Genomic DNA, 21,467 nt, shown 5'->3' on the forward strand with positions numbered 1-21,467 from the left:
ATTTTTATTTGGCTTTTTTAAATTTAACTATTTTATTAATTAAAATAACTATTTATAAATAAAAATCTTGAAAAAAAAATACAATTATAATATGGGTACTTTTATTATAAAAAAAGAAGAAAAAAAGACCTGCCTGTAGGATTTTTACTAAATGTTTATAAAAAATTAAAAGACATTTTGTTTCTAGGTGTGGCGAACTATTGAAGAAGGTGTGTATAATCTATGTTTGAAGAAAAGCTTATCTGGTCTTAGGTTCATCCTGATCCTTGTGTGAACCAGGAGGGCCATGGAAGAAGCACCATGGGAGCAGAGGCTGCAGGCCTTGACCCACATCCTTACGAGCCCCACAACCAGTCCATCCCTCCACTCCCAATTCTTCATCGCCACCCAAATCCCCTGCTACATCAACTGGGACTACCCTCCCTTTCTCTGCTCCAACCCCAACATTATCAGAACATGGCTCCGCTCATTCTTCCTCAAAAGGCTCTTGGGAATCGCACCTCCTCAGACCTCTTGGCGATCCAAGTGCCCCTTCCATCAACCCCAACCCTTGATTCTCGCACAGGGACTCCACCACCCCAACTGGGAACCCCAACAGAGAAGAGCTTATGTTAGGAAGAGAATGGCTCGGAAACTTCGTAAAAATGTTAACCCCGTTTTACACATTGTAATACCAAATCTTTTGTTGTTGTCGCTTTTGATTTGGAACCCCTTTCGATCTCTAGATTGATTCACACCACTTTCCTCCTCTAATTTCGGGCTTTCTGCAAACTCTTGTTATAATATTCCCTCACCATCATTTTTTAGGAAAATAACTACTTCTTGTATTTAAGTCAAACTTTATTTTAGTAGTTATACTTTTAAATTGGTGAAATCAGTCATCTAACTTTGAAAAAATTGTGATTTTCGCATAGTTTACTATATCTCTGCATAATTAAATTGTTGGGTCGAGTGGTTGGTTAATATAAAGAGCTAAACAAAATTGGTTCATAGAGAAGCGTGTGTCTTATAGGTATTGTCATTTGACAGTGTATGGAGACATGTCCTCATACTACCCTCAAATGTAGGGGAGACAAGTACCCTCCAAACTCATTGCAACATGATGCCTCATACATTCCGGTACCTTAACACAAAACAAACACTTCCTTCTCATATATTCAGATTTGGACTTAAGTATAAAAATGTGCATAGAAGTTGAGTTTGGAAGTGTCCTCCTATATGTTTTCGTTGGTGTATTTATGAGAAAAATGATGAAACTTTAAGTTCTGTGAATAAGGCAAAAAAAAAAATCCAAGTCTTTGAAAATGGAACGTGTTTCATTTTATTTTCTTCTGGAAAAACTGGCTAGAAAAACTCGTATGGTTCCGCCAATTACGCAATCAATTTCAGGACCATTTCATACGAAGGAAAGAAAAAATTCCAAGAGAAAGGGTTATTCAATCAAGTTGGAATGTTTACTCCTTTCACTAACTAAGTCCTGGCCCCAGCTTTCTTTTCTTTCATAGAGTTGGATTGAATTAGCTTGCGGATTAAACAAGAGTTTATCATTTTTACACACCTTCAATATTTTAATAATATCCATACACTAACTAACTGACCCCAATCAAACCAGTTTTTTTTTACGGTATTTAAGGATCTAGCCACCTTACTTCTGTTTTTCCATTGTAAAATTAAAATCCATGAAGTTGTAGGTGCATCTTCTTCTCCCCACCATTGTGGGGTATCTAATAACCAAATTAAAAACAAATCCTAATCAGAGGAAAGCACAGATCTCAGATCTACTAAGAAACTTCTGTCATAATTTTCTCACTTTCAGATTGTTCATCTCACTCTTTCTTTGCTTGTGATGGCTCTCCTAATTGCTTTAACTATTTACCACAAATGAAATATCTGAACATAATGAAGTATTCACACCCACACCCACGCTTTCACCCATAAAATAAAATAAAAACCTCTGATTTGGAATCTACTCCCTTATGTGGAGACTTACACCTATTATATGCAAGATTTTGGCAACCTATTCAAGACTTTTGTTTCTTGTTTCAGGTTAATGCAACCAATTCAGTTACATGTAGATCCCACCTTGGCCCCATCCCTTCATTACATTTACCTACGTGAAGAAAATTCAGTAACATCACCCTCCTTAATTATTTCATATGGGTGCCCCCAAAATAGTTGTTGGCATGCTTCACACACAATTGCACCTTAAAAATGTATCAGAGCAGGTTAGTAACTCAACAAACCTAACAGAACAAAAAGGATAAATTCATCTTACATCCAACACAGTCACAAAGTGCCCTTTATCTTATCAACTCCACGCACTTGGTTTTGAACAATGATCTGAAATAGTACAATCCAAAAGTATGCTTCTTTAGGCTAAGGAACCCATTTTGGTTTTGTCACAGTTTGGAGTAATAATACAACAATACTTGAAAGTGAATTCACCCTTATTTCATTCATCAAAAGGGTCTTCATTCCTCATATTAAGCAAAATCATCAATTTTAAGGTATCACTTAACAGCATCCTAATTAGTAGTTACGATGTGAGGATTTGTTACTCTCATTTTGTATTAAGAATTCTTTCTTCTTACGCAGTGGTCTGAAAACTGGCAAAGTTTGATTGAGCAACTTAGATTTCAGCACCTAGTGCACTCTTTCTAGAGAAACTTTGAAGCTAGTCGGTAGTAGTCTTCTTCAAAAACGCTAAGAAAGTTAAATATTTAAAGCATTCAATTAAAAATTGGGAAGTGTAAGTCTAACTCAGTTGTAATTTTGAAAAGGCCAAAACCAAAAGAGATAAAAGTCTAACTGAGTTAGAGACGCTGCACTGACTTTGAGTATGTATGCACATTCACAGAGAAAGATCGAAGAAACCTTACTTTTGGAGCGTCACTCTCAACATAGACAAAGCATGGAAGGCACATGCAGTGTGCACCAAATGTTATTACTTTCGTGTCCTACCAACTCCTCAATCCACGCATAATTACTCGCCCAGGCCTTCCTTTGTCTCCTTCTTTCATTCTTTTCTTGTCCCCTATCTTCTTCCAAAGTTTAACTCTTTTACAACAATATTCATTTTACAAATGGCTTTTATTTTTGGACTCAACCGTAATCAATCACCGTATTTTCGTTGACAGGAATACTATGATCCATCATGAATAATGTCCAAAAAGACTAAATGTGAAAGCTAACTTCGGAATCTATTTAACATTAATCAATACGTCAGGTCTACCACGCGTAACCATTTAATTAATCACCACATTTATTTCCTTTAAATACGAGTTCAGTGAACATTAATTTGACTCCTTAAAAATGAGTTGTATTTTCTCAACATGATAACAGCTAGTTCATAAGAATAATGTATTATATATTTTACTTGTATCTTGTCTCTACATAACTTGCATCGTTTTTGCCATACTTTTTTTTTTTTTACAACTGATAGCATCATCAATACACTTTATGGACCTCTCTGGATATAAATGAAAATCAAATATGGAACCTTTTTATTAGGCTGGAATCCAACGGTGTGAAAGCTACCACCTATGAATGTAATGGTTGCGTCATAATAGATGGCACAACTACTAATTAATAAAGAGTTAGCTTACACTAAAGGAAATCTGAAAGAGGCTAATTAAATGTTAAGCCCTCAGGATGCCCTGTAAATCTGATAACCACATCCTCGGTCTTCAAAATCTTACATACATAATACGATTATTAGCAAAATAATAATGTAATGTGATCGCGTCAAAAATGTACTAACAACGTCAAATAGTTACTCCATGACCACATCCTAAATGGATGGGATCCAAATGTTAATCAGCTAAAGTTTCATTGAGAGGGTCCACAGCCATCCAACTTTGCACCATTTACACCTAATAAGTGCGAAAAAAATTTATAGAGAGAAAAGAAAAGGTTTAAGAACCTCTATATAAAGATACTTATGCAACCACAACTTCTCATCAGCATAGACCATCTTCTTTCTGTTGTGTAACCAATGGCTCATTCGTCAAACTACATTTCTTTCCTTCTCTTCACCACCCTTTTCTTGGCTCTTCAAATCTCTGCCAGAGAGAGCAATTTCTTCAGTAAAGTCTCCCATTTCGACAACAACAATGTCAAAGAGACAGAACTTCCCAACAAAGAAGCACCAGAAGTAAGCAAGGTAGATCAACAACCAGCTTTCGTTCCCGAGACTGAAAACAGCTATGGCCTATATGGTCACGATGAGTCTAACCAGGTTCCTTCCACCACCACAACAAAAAATGCCGATTCTTACACCACCCCAACTTCTTACCACCCCTACAAGACCGAGTTTCAGAACAACAAGTACTTTAATAACGATGCATACAACAATAGGTTCGCGGAAACGAACAACAACAAGAATTCTTATGGGGGTGACCAAGATGAGTTAAGCGACACAAAGTACGCTGAACAAGGTTACAACAATAACTATCAGAACAACAACCAGCAGCAGTACTACAACAACGATGCTGCCAGTTACAAATCCTACGGCAACAACCAGAAATACTACAACAACGAGGCTGCCAGTTACAAATCCTACGACAACAACAACAATCAGAAGTACTACTACAACGATGCTGCTAGTCAGAAATACAAGAACAGCAACAATAATTATAATGGTAACGCTAACAGGTACATTGGTGAGAAGCAAGGTATGAGTGACACAAGGTTTTTGGAAGGTGGAAGGTATTTTCATGATATTTACGCGGAAGAGAACCATCCTACTAACTACGATGATTCATCCAGGGGAGTGAACAATAACAACTGGTACAACAACAGAGGTGGCAATTACAATGGGTACCAGAACGAGGCGGAGTTTGAAGATGAACATGAGAACTTTGAGCCATGAGCTTCGGTCACTGTCTAAGTGAAGAGCTCACTGTACTTTTGAGTACCACTGTGGGTGTTTTATGTTTTTATTGTGCTTTAGATTCAAGAAGACACAAAGTAACAGTTTACGTTAATTATGGGGAACTTTTATTTTATTTTTTACTTAGTAGTACTTCTATTAAGTCCTGTTTCACGAATTGCATTGTCTCTGTCATCATGATCTGGAAATATCGCGTCAAGTGCAAAAACATAAGCAACTTTTTTGCTTATCACCTATTAATAAGTTGTATAATGTTACCTAAGCTTGCATGTATGTTACTTTCTCATTTCTTTTTTCTTACCCTTTTTTGTTTAGTTACACAATTGTTCTTCCTTTTGTCTGTCTTTCGAACCAGCGAAACACAAGGATGGAAGGCTGGAAAAGCTGTACACAGACAAAGATCAATTGCAAGTTATAAAAGTTTGAAAAATTCCCATTTCGCCTGACCTACTCTACCTGCCCTGCAATTCGGATATATATCATTCTTACTTTAAACAGTGGATAGTGAAATGGAGTATCACAAGTTATTTCTCAGACATCTTGTTGATGTACCGAGTGGAGGCTTACTGTAGAAATACAGTTAATAAGTTTTTCATCCTTTTATCCTTAGACTATTTTACTTTTTGATTTCTATTTTATAAAAAACTTGCAAATCTGACTTCTAACAAATTTCCATGATGCAAGTTCATCCACCGAAAGATTTCTCTATTTCTTTGACTTCTGAACTGGCCAGTTTAATTTTAGCAGCAATAGTTAGAAATTTGAGCATCTTTATAGAAAGTAAACAATATATTCCACTAAATTGAGGTCATCTTTGTAGGGGGTTGATGCAAATTGCTTACAAATAGGTGCATAATTAGTGAGAATAATTTTGTGGAAGTAATGCATTATTTATAGATGAATGGTAAATTGGTGTGGGAAGGAAAGAAAGAAATAGAAAAGGTATGGGTAGTGTAGGTAGCAGATTAATTATTGAGTGCGGCTATATTGCTTGGTTTGGTGTCTGTCTTAATCTTCTGGCTCATAAATTGCACTGTATTGGCCAACCATTTGACAAAATAATTCAGAAAGAAAAGGTTCCTTACAGACGAGGATAGTAAGCACAAGTTATTCATTTATGACGTTGAATTCAAACAAATCGACCAGTCAGTAGTTCCTCCGCTGGTTACGCTAAGGAAAAAACATGTTTTTTCTTTTATGAAAGAAGACTTTGTTCATTCGTATAAGTCGTAAATCATGACTATAGGCTTCATGACTCTGAACTCAAGACTTCACCGTGTTGGAAAAAAAAATGTGCAAATGTACCAAAACAAACACATCATATACTTACTCATTATAAATCTAAAGAATGGGCTTTAGTCTATTTTTGTCTCCCTCAATTTGTCAATTTCGTACTTTTCAGAAGATATCATTATTATTTTAAAAAGATATTTGTTTTTTTTTTCAAATCCTGAAAAGTATTGCACTTTAACGGTATGTTTTTAAAACGTACATATTAAGAAAGGAAAAATGATTTTATCCATTATGCTAAATAGAAGTTAAAGAAATTGTGATTTTGTTACTCTAACAATACTATTTTTCTAAAAAAACATAATTTTGTTGTATTTTTCTTTGTTCATGTACTCTTTTTGTAAAACAACGAACTTCTTCATTATATTGGTATAGGTAAGGGAACATTTGTTTCAAAAAATATGATGAATGATATATCTGTAAACATTATAATCAGAATGATATTCTTAGACATATTTAAAAATATGTGTTGTTAAATTTCGATAGTCTCTTAAATAGCTTTTTTCTTTCTGATGAAATTATAACTTTCTTACTCGCCTTATATTAAAGTAAGAAGAAAAAAAGACAATACAAGGGAATGCAACTTTCTTAAAATAAATTATTTCCAATCAATTTTTTTATAACCTTGTGAAAAACATAAGAATAAATATTGTCATATTTTCGTTGGTACAAAAAAGCATTTGCGATGTCAAGATGTGTCAAAATGAATTTTACTTAAAGAAAATGCGTCAAATTGTGTATTTTTTTCTCATTATTAAATCAAATTTTCTTATTCACTTATGTTATTAGTATTTTTCAAGGGAACATTAAGATTTTATATTGAAATAAGTGCTAATTTAAGTTCAGTTATCTATATATAAGCTATTCTTATTTGGTGTACAACTTTTTTTTTTCATTTTATCTTTTATGGGAAATCTATATATTATAAAAGAGATTTGATTATTGAAGATTATAAATAACTTACTAATTTTAATTTTTACTTCATTTCTTAAAATTTAACTGTTTATTATTTTTTTAATTGAAAAACACTTTCTAGAATGACCAATCCATAATGTATTACTAGATATGGGATTTATTCTAGATTGTTGAATTCGATACTCAGTCGTGATATCTGAAATAACCAATCCGAAATATAGTATCAAACTCAATAGTGCATTCTCAATTGGCAATTCTAGAACATATTAATATATTTTGGATTTATGAATTCGTAATGCATTGTCAGATCCAAAAGTCTATTATGAATTGTTTAACTGAGAACTCAATTGTAAATTTCCAAATGGCCAACCCTATTTGGATGGGAAGTGTTATTTTTTGATTTAGTTTTGTTGTTATTATGATATTTGACAAAGCTAACTAACAATACAGAAAGAAGACATATACACAACCACCCCTTTTACCTTAAACACAACAATCACAAAACACATACATTCTTGGACATACGTTATGCTTTCCAACTAAACAATTGTTGTGCAGGGCAAGATAGAGGTGCGTGATGACGATGTAATTAGGATTTTTAATTTGAGTGAAGGTAAAAGAGGTATTTTAAAAGTTAGGGTGTTGCAGAAGAAAACTGGGGGTTCAGGAAGAAATGGTCTTCCAAAATAATATATGTAAGAAAACCCACGAAGATATTTAGATAGTTGCCCAAATCCTTGCTTAGTTATCGTCCTGGATCCATATGGCTGCTCCATTTTTTGTGTCTGCACCCTCACAAATTCAAATATCCCATTTTTTTTTTTTTGCCTGCACTGTTTATTTTTTTCATTCTTTATGCGTAAGATACATAGACTAGATTAAAATAATAATACAACTACAGGAATACGAACCACCAAATTAAAAGTAATGTATGATTGTTATAAAGATAATTATTAATTAGTCCTTTTCAATATCTAAAATCTTAATAAAACAGTAAATTAGTACGTCGTCTCATTTTTAACAAGTTTGTTTTGAAACATCAACTCAGGTAGAAAAAAAAAAAGAGACGCAAACCTTATGAAAAGACATATTTAATTATATATATTTGAATTCTCTTGCCATGTATATCTTAGATTATTTTTATCTATGTTGGTTTAAGTCTACAATGGTTTGATACATCTTTGTTCATGTTGATTTTACACATCTCGGTTTATATTGGTCTTATACATCTCAAGTATATAGTAACATGGTACGTCTTGACTTATATTAGCTTGATACATCTTGGACTATGTTAACTTGATATATCTTAATATATGTTGGTTTATATATCTCAACCTGATACATCTCAGTTTATGGTGACCTAATACATCTCAGTTCATGTTGGTTTGATTCGTTTCAACACGTTTTGGTTTGATATAATTTAGTCTATGGAGATAGAACACATTTTAGCCTATGATGGCTTGAAACAGTTTAGTCTATAATGGCCCACAACATCATGGCTTAAGATGGTTTGGAATATCCCGACCTATAATAATTATATCTCGACTTATTATAACTTAGAATATCTCAGCCTATAATGACCTAAATGTTCTCAACCTAAAATGACTCATCATTTTGATCAATTAAAAATATGATTTAGAATTAATGAAAATTACACAAGTTGCTAATCAAAATTAATTATAATAATTTTTTATAGATCTAAGCCCAATCTCATAAATTTAGTATAAATATAAATAATTAGTGACATAATTATTATTATAATATTTAATGTTATCTAAAGTATTTAGCTAACTTGAGGATAAAAATGTTATACCTTCCAATCTTAAAGAAATATGGACTTAGAACATCTAAATTTGAAGATAAAAATTTATAACTTAAAATGTTTAGGAAAAACTAGAAGATATCTTTTTTATATATATATATATATATATATATATATATATATATAATAAATTATTAGTAGTGTAAAGATAAAATATAGAATTATCAATAAATTTTTTAATTTAACCTATAGTTTAGAGAAATTTAAAATGCAAGTAACCAACAATATAGGAAGATCAGACTGTGCCAAACAGTATTCTGGGTAAACAAATTTCAGTGTCGTGTAACGTTGAACATAAATTTCAGTTGCGTGTTGCAATAAGCAACCACTGATTATAAACTGTGAAGTTAACTTGTTCATCGTTGTTGACCTACTACTTAAGCGATTTTTTACCAATCAATGGTGACAATAAGTGTTTAAAAATCCAACACTTTTGCTAATTAAGCCACGCCACGCATATATCTTCCCAACCGTTTTGATGTCTACTTCTCCACCAAACTCAAAAGCTAAAAATACCTTAGCACCCATTCTCTTCAATCACTTATCAATTACTACACCCCTTGTAATTTTTCTTCACTGAAACCTGTTAACAGTGTTAAGTCCTTAGAGATTTCTAAAATGGCACTAAATTAAAGGTTTATTCCAACCATATGTTGCTCTACTTGTTATTATTATTATCAGTTATGACTGTTTATTATGTAAATTCTTTACTTTCATTGAACTTATGAAAATTTGAATTGGTAGGATAAAATAAAAGGGTTATATGATTCATTTCATACCTCTTTATAGTATTGTTTTTTATTCACCTCTTTTTATTAGATAGATCCTCTATGATACATTTATTTCTCTCAGTTTTACCGTGTATTTTACTTTACAGTCAAATTATATAGATACAGTTTCTCAAAAAATAAAGCTTGGCTCAAGTAATGTTGTGCAGGTCCAGTGGGACCAGGTACTTAAATGTCTGATGTCTAAGGAAGAATACTAGTTAGGAGACACGTAAATTCACCATTGGTTTTACTTTGCTCTCAGTTCTCTCTGCGATCATCATTTTCACATAAACTTCTCTCGGGCAGGCAGAGACACCATGCTTGCAGAGGTACCAATTCTGTGCTTTCCTTGTATCTTTTGCATAAATAAGAACAAAGATTTTCTCACATTATGCCTTTTTTCTTCATTTTCTTCTGGCATTCAGCATCTCTTGTCCCCATATACTTCCTTTTCAATTGGTTTATCAGCTGTTTCACTGTTTGTCAGCGAAATATCAATACATTTTTTGGGGTCTGTTTAATGCAACTCGATCCACAAAGCTGCTCTGTCGAGTGTTTAAACTGGAATGAAACTGAACAGCCTCTGGTTTTGTTCTCTGTGAATGCTTAGTCCATTTCCTGCAGTAGATAAGAATCAGTTCTCGGGACACAGATTTTCCTTTGTTTGATCTTGTTAGATTGCTAGTATTCTTGATTGTTAGAATTCATGAAATGAGAATTGAATTTCTGCTATTGTGAGTTTGTTGTTGGTTCTTCTAGGATTTGACATGCTTTGGGAACATTTTTTTTGTGAAATTAATACTGCATGTCAACCGAGATGCATAGTTTGTATTTTCTGAATGAATTGATTTGGAAAAGAAGATAAATGTATCCTCCAAGTTGCTGAAAATTTGAATTTTGCGATTGGAATGACACCCAGAAAAGATCCCATTAGTGTATTTGGTTACCGCCATAATGCTAGTAGTTGTCAATTCAGTAGACACATGGATTAACGTTTCATTAAAACCATCAAAGTTTGCTGTCCGAACTTAATGTTAGGAATGTAACTTGAACTGATGCATCAGTCCTCGTTTTAATGCAGTACAGAAAAAAGAGAGGTGAAAAAGAGGTCCCCTATCAGGATGTTAATAATAATTGGATCATTTTAGTAGCTAAGAGTTATAGCAAGGAGAGAGGCAGATAAAAATGTTCATTTTAAGCATAACATGTCATAATTACAAGGTGTAGGAGTAGTTTCACCCAAGTGTCTGCCTCAATGTAAAAATTATAAGTGACTATTTTAAGTGACTATTTTTTATATGGACAATAATATTTTGACACAATTTTTTTTACAACAGAACACGTATCATCATTTTATTAGTCTATTTGAATTTATGTTTAAAAAATATTTAAAACAGACCAATCACAAGCTATCACGTATGCATTTTCAAAAAGTTATTAAAAAAGTGTGGATAAAAAAAGTTTTTCCATATTTTATATTGATAAGTAAAAAGGGTTGAGTGAGTTGCACATGAAGTGGGCCAAATCTAAAAGCAAGAGATAACAAAATAAGGAATAGTTTAATTTGAGATGTACAGGAGTGAGAAATATATTTCAAAATATCTGGAGAAATCAACCCATAATAAAGCTGAACACGGGTCATTTACTAATTATGCCGACGGTTCAATCTCTCAATTTTTCTCTTAATAATTCTAGTATATTTTTATTTTACCATTTCACTGATGATTACAAAGCCTCAGTTAGGTATAATGCAGATACAAAAACCAGGAGGAACAAGCAAACACTTGATGCTTTGGTTAAATAAGTGTATAAACAAGGATTAGTATGTTTAGAATTTACTGTTATGGAACTTACCCACCCAGTTGATGAGAATGAATAGTCTGAACCTTGGAATCTATAGACAGAATCAAATATCTTGCCGACTTGATCCCTCTATGTGATTATTTTTATGGATATTCTTTATTACTACAAAAGCTTATGTGTCATATGAACTAGGTCTGTGTAATATATTGTTCTACCACGAGGAGGATAGTAATAGAGCACCAACAATGTAAAGAATGTGACACTGTTTCTCTTTCACTCTTTACCCTTACTGAAAAAGTTGCAACAATGGTACCTTCCATATTGTTCTACTTTGTTTTTAGTTCACTATCTATTGAATAGAAACATCACTACAATTTCTCCAATTCAGTACAGTCTCACCCCCTTCTTTTCCTTTTTTTTCTTACATCAATTGCTTCTTTTTTCTTTACATAATTAGAAGAAACCGACACCATCCAATTCATATTTATAAAGAAGCCATGTTTGACAATTTACTACCATTTTGTTTACTCTTCCAAACTTCAGTTATGAGAATGTGATAAGCAGATATTTACTGGATCAACTACATCCATGGTAACATAGATATCATGTTATTCATCAGAAACTTAAATTTTGAGCTTGTTCTTTTGAATGTTGTTGTAATTAAGGCACCGAATTTTTAGGACATGCACAGATGTTTTTCTAACTACAATCATATGTTCTCAGAATGATGAGATGCCAATTGGTTGGCCATTTGGACTTGGCTTCTTGAACATGAGACTTAGAGTTGGGGAATCCTTCCCTACAGCTTCAATGGCAGCATACCAATCGCACGTGCCATCCACCAGTTTCTCTTCATTTTCATCCTCTAACCTAGATACAGAGGTACTCTATTCTTACTCCTTTGTCAGTGTTGGTTTGTTTAAATAATAAGTATTATGACTCTTTTTATGCTTTTGTTTTGCAACAATAAGTCGACGGCTTCCTTCTTCCAAGACAACAGTGTATCCCTTGCGCAGCTAATCGGAGTTAGAGCAGGAGAAAGAGGACGGTTTGAAGAAAGAAAAAAGAAATTAGCCAAGCTTCCTGCTTCTCAGGGCTCTAAAATGGATATGTCTCGAGTCATTTGCATACCCTTGCTAAAAATTAGGAAGAGTAAGAAGAGTTCAACCAATTAGAACACCATTCATAAATTTGTTCTTGCCCAAGTGACCATAAGCAGTTATTTCAGTCAGTTTATCTCACCCGTTTTAACTTCCTCAACTTTGTTCTGTCGTTTTTCATTTCATACCATACCAAAATAATTAAACAAGGTTACTTGTATTTTATTATTCTTATGAACTAATCAAGTATGTCTTCGTTTAAATTAAACTCTTTGATCTAGGACCTAGTGGTAATTTTAAAAGATATAATATGAAAAGAAAAATGAAAGGAAAATATTTGAAGTTTAGAAGGTTATATATGTAATATTAGTCATATGATATGAAAGCTGGAAGCATAGGAGAAAGTACATGCGGAGTAGAGATATATTCGCTACAATCTGAACGCACCATTCCCTGTTGACCTTTCTACTTTACACAACAACCCATATGAGAAAGACATTTCCAAATTACACAATCCAGATTTTTTATTTTATGAAAACAACACATTAGAAATAAATAAATAAATTCTGAATTATCTAATTTATAAGTATTTTTTAATTTTCAAATTATATAATTTAAAAATAATAAATAATTTTCAAATTATGTAATTTAAAATTCAAAATTACCTTTTGGACGTGGCTGGTGACAGATAATCATATAGATCATGAGAAATGAAGAGTAAGAAATGTGTGTTTTGAAATATAAAATATAGAACCTTCTTTATGCAAAATAATAACTTCCAAATCAAAATCAATTTTGACTTTCTTAAATACAAAACCATGAAAAAAAAACGTTAAACTAGATAGACATAGTAAAAAAAATTATATTTATGTAGGTGCAAAAGGATAGTATGGGTGCAAAAAGAAATCCAGACACTTGTGACCCATGTCATGGCTCTTTAACAAAATAGGAACAAAAAAGTAGAAAGGAAATCAAAACCCCAGAAGGCCAAAACCCCTTTCTGTTGATTCTTCAAGATGTCCGCCGTCAGGTGTTTGCTGCGCTCCGCCACGTCCCGCGCTGCCGGCGCGGCCAATCTCGCAGCCGGAGCTAGAACGAGACCGGCACGATCTCCGTTTCGTCTCCCAAAGCAAACCTCAATCTCGAATCGGGTTTTCAGGTAACAGTGCTCCTCTCGATCGCATTTTCCAAACATTTTCAATTTGATTAAAACATTATTTGTTTGGGACAGGTTACCGGTAGAAGCGAGTTTCTGCTTGGAATCGATGCTTCCTTATCACAGTGCTACTGCTTCCGCATTGTTGAATTCGATGCTCTCTGTTTCTCGCCACTCCTATGGTTGGACCCCTGAAGGTATTCCCTCCAAACACTTTCCTCCCATTATCTTCAACGTAGTTTGTTGGATGTGTATGTGATACATATGATAGAAGAGCTAAGTTTATGAAATGCCAACATTGGATTCTTAAATGAAATTAAATTAAATGTTATTGTAACTTACTGGACCTACCCGATTGTCTGCAAACATGCTCATTCTACTTGGCTTGTGAATTATATATTCTAATTGTTTATTTTTCTTTATTTGATGGATGGTTATTTGGTCTAGAATCAAGGAGTGAAAGTTTTTTCTCTACGCCATTTTGACTTCTGTAACAAAAATCATATCTGTTAGCTAAACTCCATGGTTATACATGCTGCGTTATGCGAATTGTCAAAGTTTCTAGGTTTCCAAGAAAGTTTATTGATGCCCTGCGAAAGTCTGACGCATTACTTTCATTACTACATAATGCCTTAGTGAAATACTTCTTTCTTCCTTTTTTCTTGGGTTGCATAAAAATAGGATCTAAATTTTTTGCTAAATAAAAAGTGTTTTCTTGTCGTTGTCCCCTTTCTGTGTTGTAGCTAAGGTTTGTGTGAACAGACTGTGTTAAATGAAAGTGTTGGGTGCATATGGGCAAGTATTTTGCTGTTCAAACATTTCACTTTTTGGGTTAGGTTCTCTCTCTTGCTCTCACAATGAAAGGATGTATATTTTTTCCTCTTTGTAGGGCAAGAGAAGACTAGATGAAGATCAAGCATCAGAGATGGTGTCACATGGATTTGTTTCAAATTTTGGTTTTTGAAGAATTGAGAACTTGACTTCTGTAGATTAGAGAGAGCATGCAATTTCTTAGTTGAATGTAAAAATGAACACCATATCTCATGAAAACTAATATGGGGGCTATGGTGCTATTCAATGGTATTTCTTAGAAGTTCCCTAATTATTATGTTTAATTTATCTGCAACAACTTCTCGTGACAGATTTTTCATTTTGAGTTATTGGGAAATTCTTCTCTTTCTTTCTCTTAAAAAAAGTGTTATGGATTGTCGCATTTAGTGCATACAATGTTTTATAATGTCTAGACTTATATATTAGCTAACATTCACTTAAGAGATAATCACACGAAGATCATACTGATTGATTGTATTCACTCAGATTGCAATGATGATGTATGATGAATGACAGAGGGTTCGAGCACAAGTTTTATCTAGATGCGCTTGAAAAAAGGTGGTCAAGTAAATTTTTCGTTTGGGATTTTTAATTGTTACTGTACACCTTAACGTCAAACAAGCATTTGCTGAAAGTGTATAAATGACTCAAACTTAGCACTAATTAGTTTCCACTTTAAAATTGCTTTTTGATATCGATTTATGGATAATCTGGGTGCATAATCTGCATTTTGCTTTCTTACTCTAAGATGTTGAGTTTGTGTATGAGAATGATTTTTGTTCATGCATGAAGTTTAACATCATCCCTTAACAACCACACTTATGCAAACTATCAGTCACTAATAATACATCGAATTTTAAATCAACCTGAATACAGAAATCAGCTATTTCTTATATAGTTTGCTGGTGCAAAAAGCCATTATTGCGATGTTAGAGTGTCACTGAGACAAACTGGAGATTTTGCTAACTGTTATTTTAAAATTGCAGTTCTTGTTTTGGAAATTGTTAATCTCCGGAATGATTCCAGATGCTGGTCTGTCAGCACGTGATTTGGAATGTATAAAATTTAACACTTCTGTGTAAAATGAGCAATGTGTTGAAATGACTTCTTTTTAATATGCTGCCGCTCCAAAGTTTTTTTATACATGCTCTTTGCAACTCTTTATTTTGACTTGGCTGTTTCCTTGTCTAGGGTCGTGATCATTTGCACTTTGGATTTTAGGCTTGAGGACTAGCAATGTAATGTTTCGTCATTTCCATTCTGCATTGCTTTCCCTTACTTCGATGTATTCCTGTTCTGTATCTAAATGATTTGCATTTTAAATTTACTAATATACTATATATGACTATTAGATTACCTTGACATAAAATTGAGTTTGCTCAAAGATATTTTCTTTTTTAATTCTAGATGGATGATTATTGCTGTCTGTGGGTGCGGTGCATCTGCTCCTACTTTCCGTGGATTTCAGTTTACTTAGTTAGGCCTTGTTAGAGATTTTTTGTCCTTGGTCGAATATGATACCTCCAAGACTTGAATTGTACAAGCACCGGAGCTGGTACCATGCTTAGGTATGATTACTCTTTAGAACATTATTGCAACATTTATTTACCTGCTATTTACGATAATTAACACTGTAATTGGAAATGGGATTTATTCCCAGTGCTTGCAAACGTTACTCTCACCCTTCTTTTAAAATGTTACACGAACAAGCATGTGCGTTAAGAATTCATTTAACTGGAACTTTTGCCAGTGTGATTTTTTCTTCTGGCGGAGTGGAATTATGCTCGCGAACGAAGTGCCTAAGATCAGATATGATAAATATAAAAGCAAACGAGCATTTTAATTGGAGGCCAGCAAAGAATCGAAATCCATTGCCGCCTACCTTGCTAGACCAATCTTTCATACTATTGTCAAAAGTTTCACATTTTATTTTACCTTTGATTGATGAAAAATACAACCTATCTTTTACGTTTTCAATAACTGAATAAGTAGGATTGATATCCGTTGTTAAGTTGAACGCCTTATCATCAGGATATTTCTTGTTCTATTAATTGATTTTAATGCTCTCACTCACGGCTTTTCATATTTTACAAACATTTGGAAAGTTGACGGTGAAAAAATTGTCGACAGTTAGTCGAGGAGTCGTGTGTCCCACTTCAAATCAATTTACCAAATAACATTATACGGTTGATATTTCACTGATTGATATTCACTCGAAATAGTAAATTCTATACAAAAGCAGCCAAATCGACGTGAAGATAATTCATAAATTAAATAATAGAAGAAAAAATAAACAAGAATTGTAGACACAAGTTTAAAAACTTCAATCATAACCTTAAGAAGAATAACTGTTTATAAATATAACAATTCCGAATAAGAAAAAGATAAAATACTGAACGCATTGCCTTAGAAGAGTTTTCTAAAACACTTGATTTATTTTGACAGCTGGAAGAGAGTTTAGAAAAGAAAAGAAAAACAAAAAGAGAATGAAAATAACCTTTTATTGAACCAAATTACCGTTAAATTTTTTAAAATAAGTTAGAGGGCTTCAATTAAAGGTTGAAATACATAATCTGAATCATTAACGCAGATAGATGTAAATTAATGAAATATAGAAACAGTTAAAATTGTATTTTCATTTATTACCTCCTTGACCTCAACATCGGAAATGCAATTATAGTGTCATCACTCATTTCCAATGGTGATTCCTTTAAGGCTCCACCCGCACATTCCAATTGCTTTTTTAACGTCTTCCCAAAGCTCTCTCGTTTACCAAACTGCATTAATTACACGCCCATTTTCATACAATGAGGGCAGTGCTGTAGAGAAGAGGTCGAGGAGATGGAAAAAAAAATATCAGGTTCGGTTCAGTATCTGGGGATGGTGGATTTTCATAAATTATAAACACTGTAAAGTTCAATTTAGATGTTGATTTCATTAAAATTTTCCATGTTCGATGCGACTAGAGAGGATCAACATTTGCGAATTTTAGGTTGACATAGTATATAACCTTTGAAATTTAAGAATTATCATACAATGGTTTATTTGTGCATTTTCGCAAACAATAGACAGCGTGCCTTCTGATTTTGTCAAATGAGAAGAAAATACACCCTATGTAACTATACAAAATTGAATTAACAATAAACATTTAGAAAAGAAATAGAAGATTCCACGCTATCAATCCAATAGATTTGAATGGACATATATATATATATATATATATATATATATATATATATATATATATATATATATATATATACATACACACATATACACACACGTGACTTTTCAGACAACAATATTTTTAACATTCTAGTATGGCTTCTAATTTGATTCAAAAAGACTGCATAGGATGTTATGAGAATTTAAGTTTTCAATTGCCTCTTAACTTTAATAATTCAAGAAACTACTAGGGAACAAAATTCCTTATCATGGAAAAAAAACTTATGAGAATTTAAATTTTCAATCGCCTCTTAAGTTTCATAATCAAATACACGAATAGTGAACAAAGTTCTTTATCATGGAAAAAAGTTGTGACGTACACAACCAAAAAAGAAACATACTGTGAGCATGAATGACACTGTGGTCATGGAATTTCATTAGCAGAAGAAACAGAAATTATGGACTGTTGACTTTAACCCATTTTTAAAGCACTGTCTTCTCTTATTTGAGCCAAAGATACGAATAATGAATGCGCTGCTTCATTAAGCCAAAGCTATGAATAATGATTGCGCTGCTTCATTAACTCAAACACAAGGCATACTTATGTATATCGATGCACAGGAAACTGCAAAGAAACATGTGATACGGATAACTATATTAACATAATACTATATGTTCATTTAATACAGTTGCTGATGAAGATAATAGCAAATCTTGTTCGCTTGACAAAAGGTTGTTCAAGTGACATCAACTTAACCCAAAATCATGTCAAGCATGTTAAAGGGGAAATACAAGCTAATTAAAGTGAGACGTTTACCAACCATCCATCACCAGTTAAGTTTTACCTTTGGGGTATCCAATCATAAAGCTGTTCTTGCACTATTCGATGGGATTATTCTTCAACCACGTTCACCAATTCATATTCAACCAGGGATAGGTTATTATCCTCTTTAACTTCAAAATCTGCAGGTTCAGTTACCTCAACACGCCCCCATTTGTCAACAGCCAGCCTCATTGATCCCTTGAACATGTCAATCTTTGCATTACGAAGAATTACAGTTGAACCAGCCTTCATCAAATCAACTGCACAGAAGAAAAGGTCATCTAATAACTTAAACATATAACATATATTAGTTCCTTGATTACCTACCAAGGAAGTACTTCAAGGTTACTTTCACTAAACGAAATCAACTGAAACTATATGCAAATGCAAATGCTCATACATGCAGACTTGCATAGTATGAACTGCTCAAATAAAAATTAAACCCATCACTCAAGGTTTTGTCTGTTCAAAATAGAAAGAAGGAGAAAAGAGGAAAAATAAGTAATGTCATATCAATATTCTGTCGATATACATAGAATTTTCATAATCCAACCCCTATTTTCTTACTGACGAAGTATAAAAACATAAGGCACTGATGTTATTCAAGAACGTGGAGCTGGAAAAGTACAAAATCATGATGCTGTTCATCAGAAGACATGGTAACATTTAAGTCAAAACCCATGAATTTGAAAGAAGCCAAGATTAATCAAAAAATACTAAGGTAACGGCAGGGGCATTCCTGGTTAAGCACTCCCATAGAGATAAAGAAAAAGCAAGAGAAATATTAACAAAAAAATGTTGGACCAGGAAAAATATAATTAACTGGGCGCAGACAAGCATCAACTAAAACACTCTGATAAAACTAATTTGAGTTACCAATATAAGGAACAATATTTAATGTTGGACCATGAAGACATCTAAGCTCGTTACTATCACCTTCTAAGCAAAACTTTTGTAATGGCAAAACACAAAAAAAGGAACAATATTTAATCACACTTTAATTCCCACAAAAAATTCACCCAGTATATCATATTCATAATTAGTATCAAAACTTTAAGGGAGAGGAAATACAGTCTTCATCACAAGAGCAGAAGCACAAGAATTTACCAAATCTAAGCCGGTTGATACATTATAGAACCAAATCAAACCTCTTGGAGTAAGATCAGTAAGGAAAAAGGAGGAGATTTCAGCCGGATTAAAAAGGATTAAGGTATCACGCAACCAAACCAATATAATATATGATAAGAAAGGCTTATCTTATCTATGGAATCAGGCACTCATGATCCACTCACCACCATCATAGGCCCAGATGCTTTATTGAAACCAAGGCACCAAACACGCGCAATCTCACAAACCCAAGAACAATGCGGATCGCAAAAGGAAAACCCCAAAATGAAAATAAAAACTCAAAATTGAGACAAATAAAACAGTGCCCGTGTGGAAAGTTTCCGTTTTGATAAAAGGGGAATTAAAATAAGTAAAAAAGAATAAGTTTTAGAAGGATGGGTAGGCGAAATTGGAGTACCTTGTTCGTTGCGAGCGGTGAAGATGATGGTGCCGGTGTCGTCGCCGATGAGGCACTCGGCGATGACAGTGGGTTTGATGTTATGGGCAGAGGAAGGTCGCGGTTTGTGCACGACGGTGTCGGAGGACAAGACCTTAGCCACTAAAGTGTGACCGTTGGTTCCGGGCTTGAGCTGATCGACTTTGGTGAAGACGGGTTTTCTCTTGGCAGGTTTGTTGACATCTTGCTGAGTGGAATTGGATGATGCCATTGGAATTGAACACTCGATCGATCCGAATAAAATCACTCACAGACACACTCACTCCTCGCTCACTCACTCTTCTCTCTAACACTCTTCTACCAAACACAAGCCCTACCTTAAAACCAACCAGTTTTATGCATTTCTTTCGCACCTTCCATTGCACTTCCCTTCTAAATCAAGCGACACGTCGTTTCCACTCCCATCCTCTAAACCTCACGTGACTTCACTTTCCCATTTTTCTTTTATTTTCTTTCTACGCATTACATTAATAATCTCCCTTTTTACATTTTTTATAATTCTCAATTTCGCTCATTCTACAAATTCACATATTGTAAAAGTATAAGATCCAAAATCATCATTTTTAAATACAGAGATTAAGATTAGTTACGACTTAGAATACAAAATTGAGAAAAATAAAACACGTTTAATGTAAATATGTTTTATTTTTCATTGCAATATCTTTAGTGAAACTTTTTAGGCTTTAGTCTAATTATTTCATATACATGTCAGACAAACTAGTTTACAAGCATGTTTATGAAAGGAAAATAAGAACAAAGAAAATGGAAAGACTCCATTAGCTAACTTGTTTTATGCATAAATTATTTTATAGAAGGTGTTGGCAAATTTCTATGGTAAACTTCATAATCTTTATTTAATGTGGCACTTAAACTTACATACAAATGTATTATTAAGAGTATCAATAGCACACTTGTTAGAAGCTTATTATTTCCTACTCATGATTACTGATACCCAAATGGCATAAAGTCATTTCTGCAATTGTAGAAAGAACTGAATTTCTCAATATTTCAAACTTTGCACACAATTATATGAGCATTGTTTTAAGCAAAAAGAGTGACCAAGTGTGATTACAAGATCTGTAAATAGATATTATATGCAGGTTCTGTGAATCAGATTGACACAACACAAGGCATTATTCAAATTTTATTGTTCTACACAGTCATTGAGAGAAACATGATACCTTTGTTTTCCCCTCTCTGTCCCAGTTTATTTTCCAGATTCTATGTAATTTCGTCAGAACAAAGAAAGTTGATGAGATAAACTAGAAAAAATTTATGAAGAATGTGTGGCATCTGTACATATAATTTTCACGGTCTAATTAAAATGCATCATTCTA

General features: G+C 33.3%; 4 protein-coding genes across 10 annotated transcripts; 3 read left to right on the plus strand and 1 right to left on the minus strand.

Moving 5' to 3' along the window:
* The first annotated feature begins 3,942 nt into the window (after positions 1 to 3,942).
* On the plus strand, positions 3,943 to 5,177 carry LOC106775071 (protein E6). Its single transcript, XM_014662108.2, has one exon. It carries the CDS (start codon positions 3,995 to 3,997, stop codon positions 4,868 to 4,870), a length of 876 nt encoding a protein of 291 aa, XP_014517594.1. The 5' UTR covers positions 3,943 to 3,994; the 3' UTR covers positions 4,871 to 5,177.
* A 4,219-nt stretch (positions 5,178 to 9,396) lies between these two features.
* Positions 9,397 to 12,727, plus strand: LOC106775592. Of its 2 annotated transcripts, XM_022786885.1 has the most exons (4): positions 9,397 to 9,553; positions 9,951 to 10,017; positions 12,215 to 12,373; positions 12,463 to 12,727. In XM_022786885.1, the coding sequence occupies exons 2-4, from the start codon at positions 10,006 to 10,008 to the stop codon at positions 12,664 to 12,666; spliced, it is 375 nt and encodes a 124-aa protein (XP_022642606.1). In that variant the 5' UTR covers positions 9,397 to 9,553; positions 9,951 to 10,005; the 3' UTR covers positions 12,667 to 12,727. The 2 variants fall into 2 exon arrangements, with proteins under 2 accessions (XP_022642606.1, XP_014518225.1); XM_014662739.2 differs by lacking the exon at positions 9,397 to 9,553 and having other exon boundaries at positions 9,846 to 10,017.
* An 819-nt stretch (positions 12,728 to 13,546) lies between these two features.
* On the plus strand, positions 13,547 to 16,312 carry LOC106775162 (protein NUCLEAR FUSION DEFECTIVE 6, chloroplastic/mitochondrial). 4 transcript variants are annotated; one of them, XR_001376788.2, is made up of 4 exons: positions 13,547 to 13,750; positions 13,823 to 13,944; positions 15,065 to 15,136; positions 15,986 to 16,312. XR_001376788.2 is itself a non-coding variant. In XM_014662232.2 (4 exons), exons 1-3 carry the CDS (start codon positions 13,608 to 13,610, stop codon positions 15,775 to 15,777), a joined length of 273 nt encoding a protein of 90 aa, XP_014517718.1. In that variant the 5' UTR covers positions 13,548 to 13,607; the 3' UTR covers positions 15,778 to 15,816; positions 15,986 to 16,312. The 4 variants fall into 4 exon arrangements, 3 of the variants coding, with proteins under 3 accessions (XP_014517718.1, XP_014517719.1, XP_014517717.1); XM_014662232.2 differs by lacking the exon at positions 15,065 to 15,136 and adding an exon at positions 15,770 to 15,816 and having other exon boundaries at positions 13,548 to 13,750; XM_014662233.2 differs by lacking the exon at positions 15,065 to 15,136 and having other exon boundaries at positions 13,548 to 13,750.
* A 750-nt stretch (positions 16,313 to 17,062) lies between these two features.
* On the minus strand, positions 17,063 to 20,475 carry LOC106774450 (uncharacterized protein At4g28440). 3 transcript variants are annotated; one of them, XM_022786568.1, is made up of 3 exons: positions 20,092 to 20,475; positions 18,589 to 18,826; positions 17,063 to 17,397 (listed from the first exon to the last, which is right to left on the minus strand). In XM_022786568.1, the coding sequence occupies exons 1-2, from the start codon at positions 20,339 to 20,341 to the stop codon at positions 18,636 to 18,638; spliced, it is 441 nt and encodes a 146-aa protein (XP_022642289.1). In that variant the 5' UTR covers positions 20,342 to 20,475; the 3' UTR covers positions 17,063 to 17,397; positions 18,589 to 18,635. The 3 variants fall into 3 exon arrangements, with proteins under 3 accessions (XP_022642289.1, XP_022642288.1, XP_014516935.1); XM_022786567.1 differs by lacking the exon at positions 17,063 to 17,397 and adding an exon at positions 18,035 to 18,368; XM_014661449.2 differs by lacking the exon at positions 17,063 to 17,397 and having other exon boundaries at positions 18,370 to 18,826; positions 20,092 to 20,474.
* Between the last annotated feature and the right edge of the window lie 992 nt (positions 20,476 to 21,467).

The sequence above is a fragment of the Vigna radiata genome, chromosome 10, assembly GCF_000741045.1.
Source record: "Vigna radiata var. radiata cultivar VC1973A chromosome 10, Vradiata_ver6, whole genome shotgun sequence".
Lineage (NCBI taxonomy): Eukaryota > Viridiplantae > Streptophyta > Magnoliopsida > Fabales > Fabaceae > Vigna > Vigna radiata.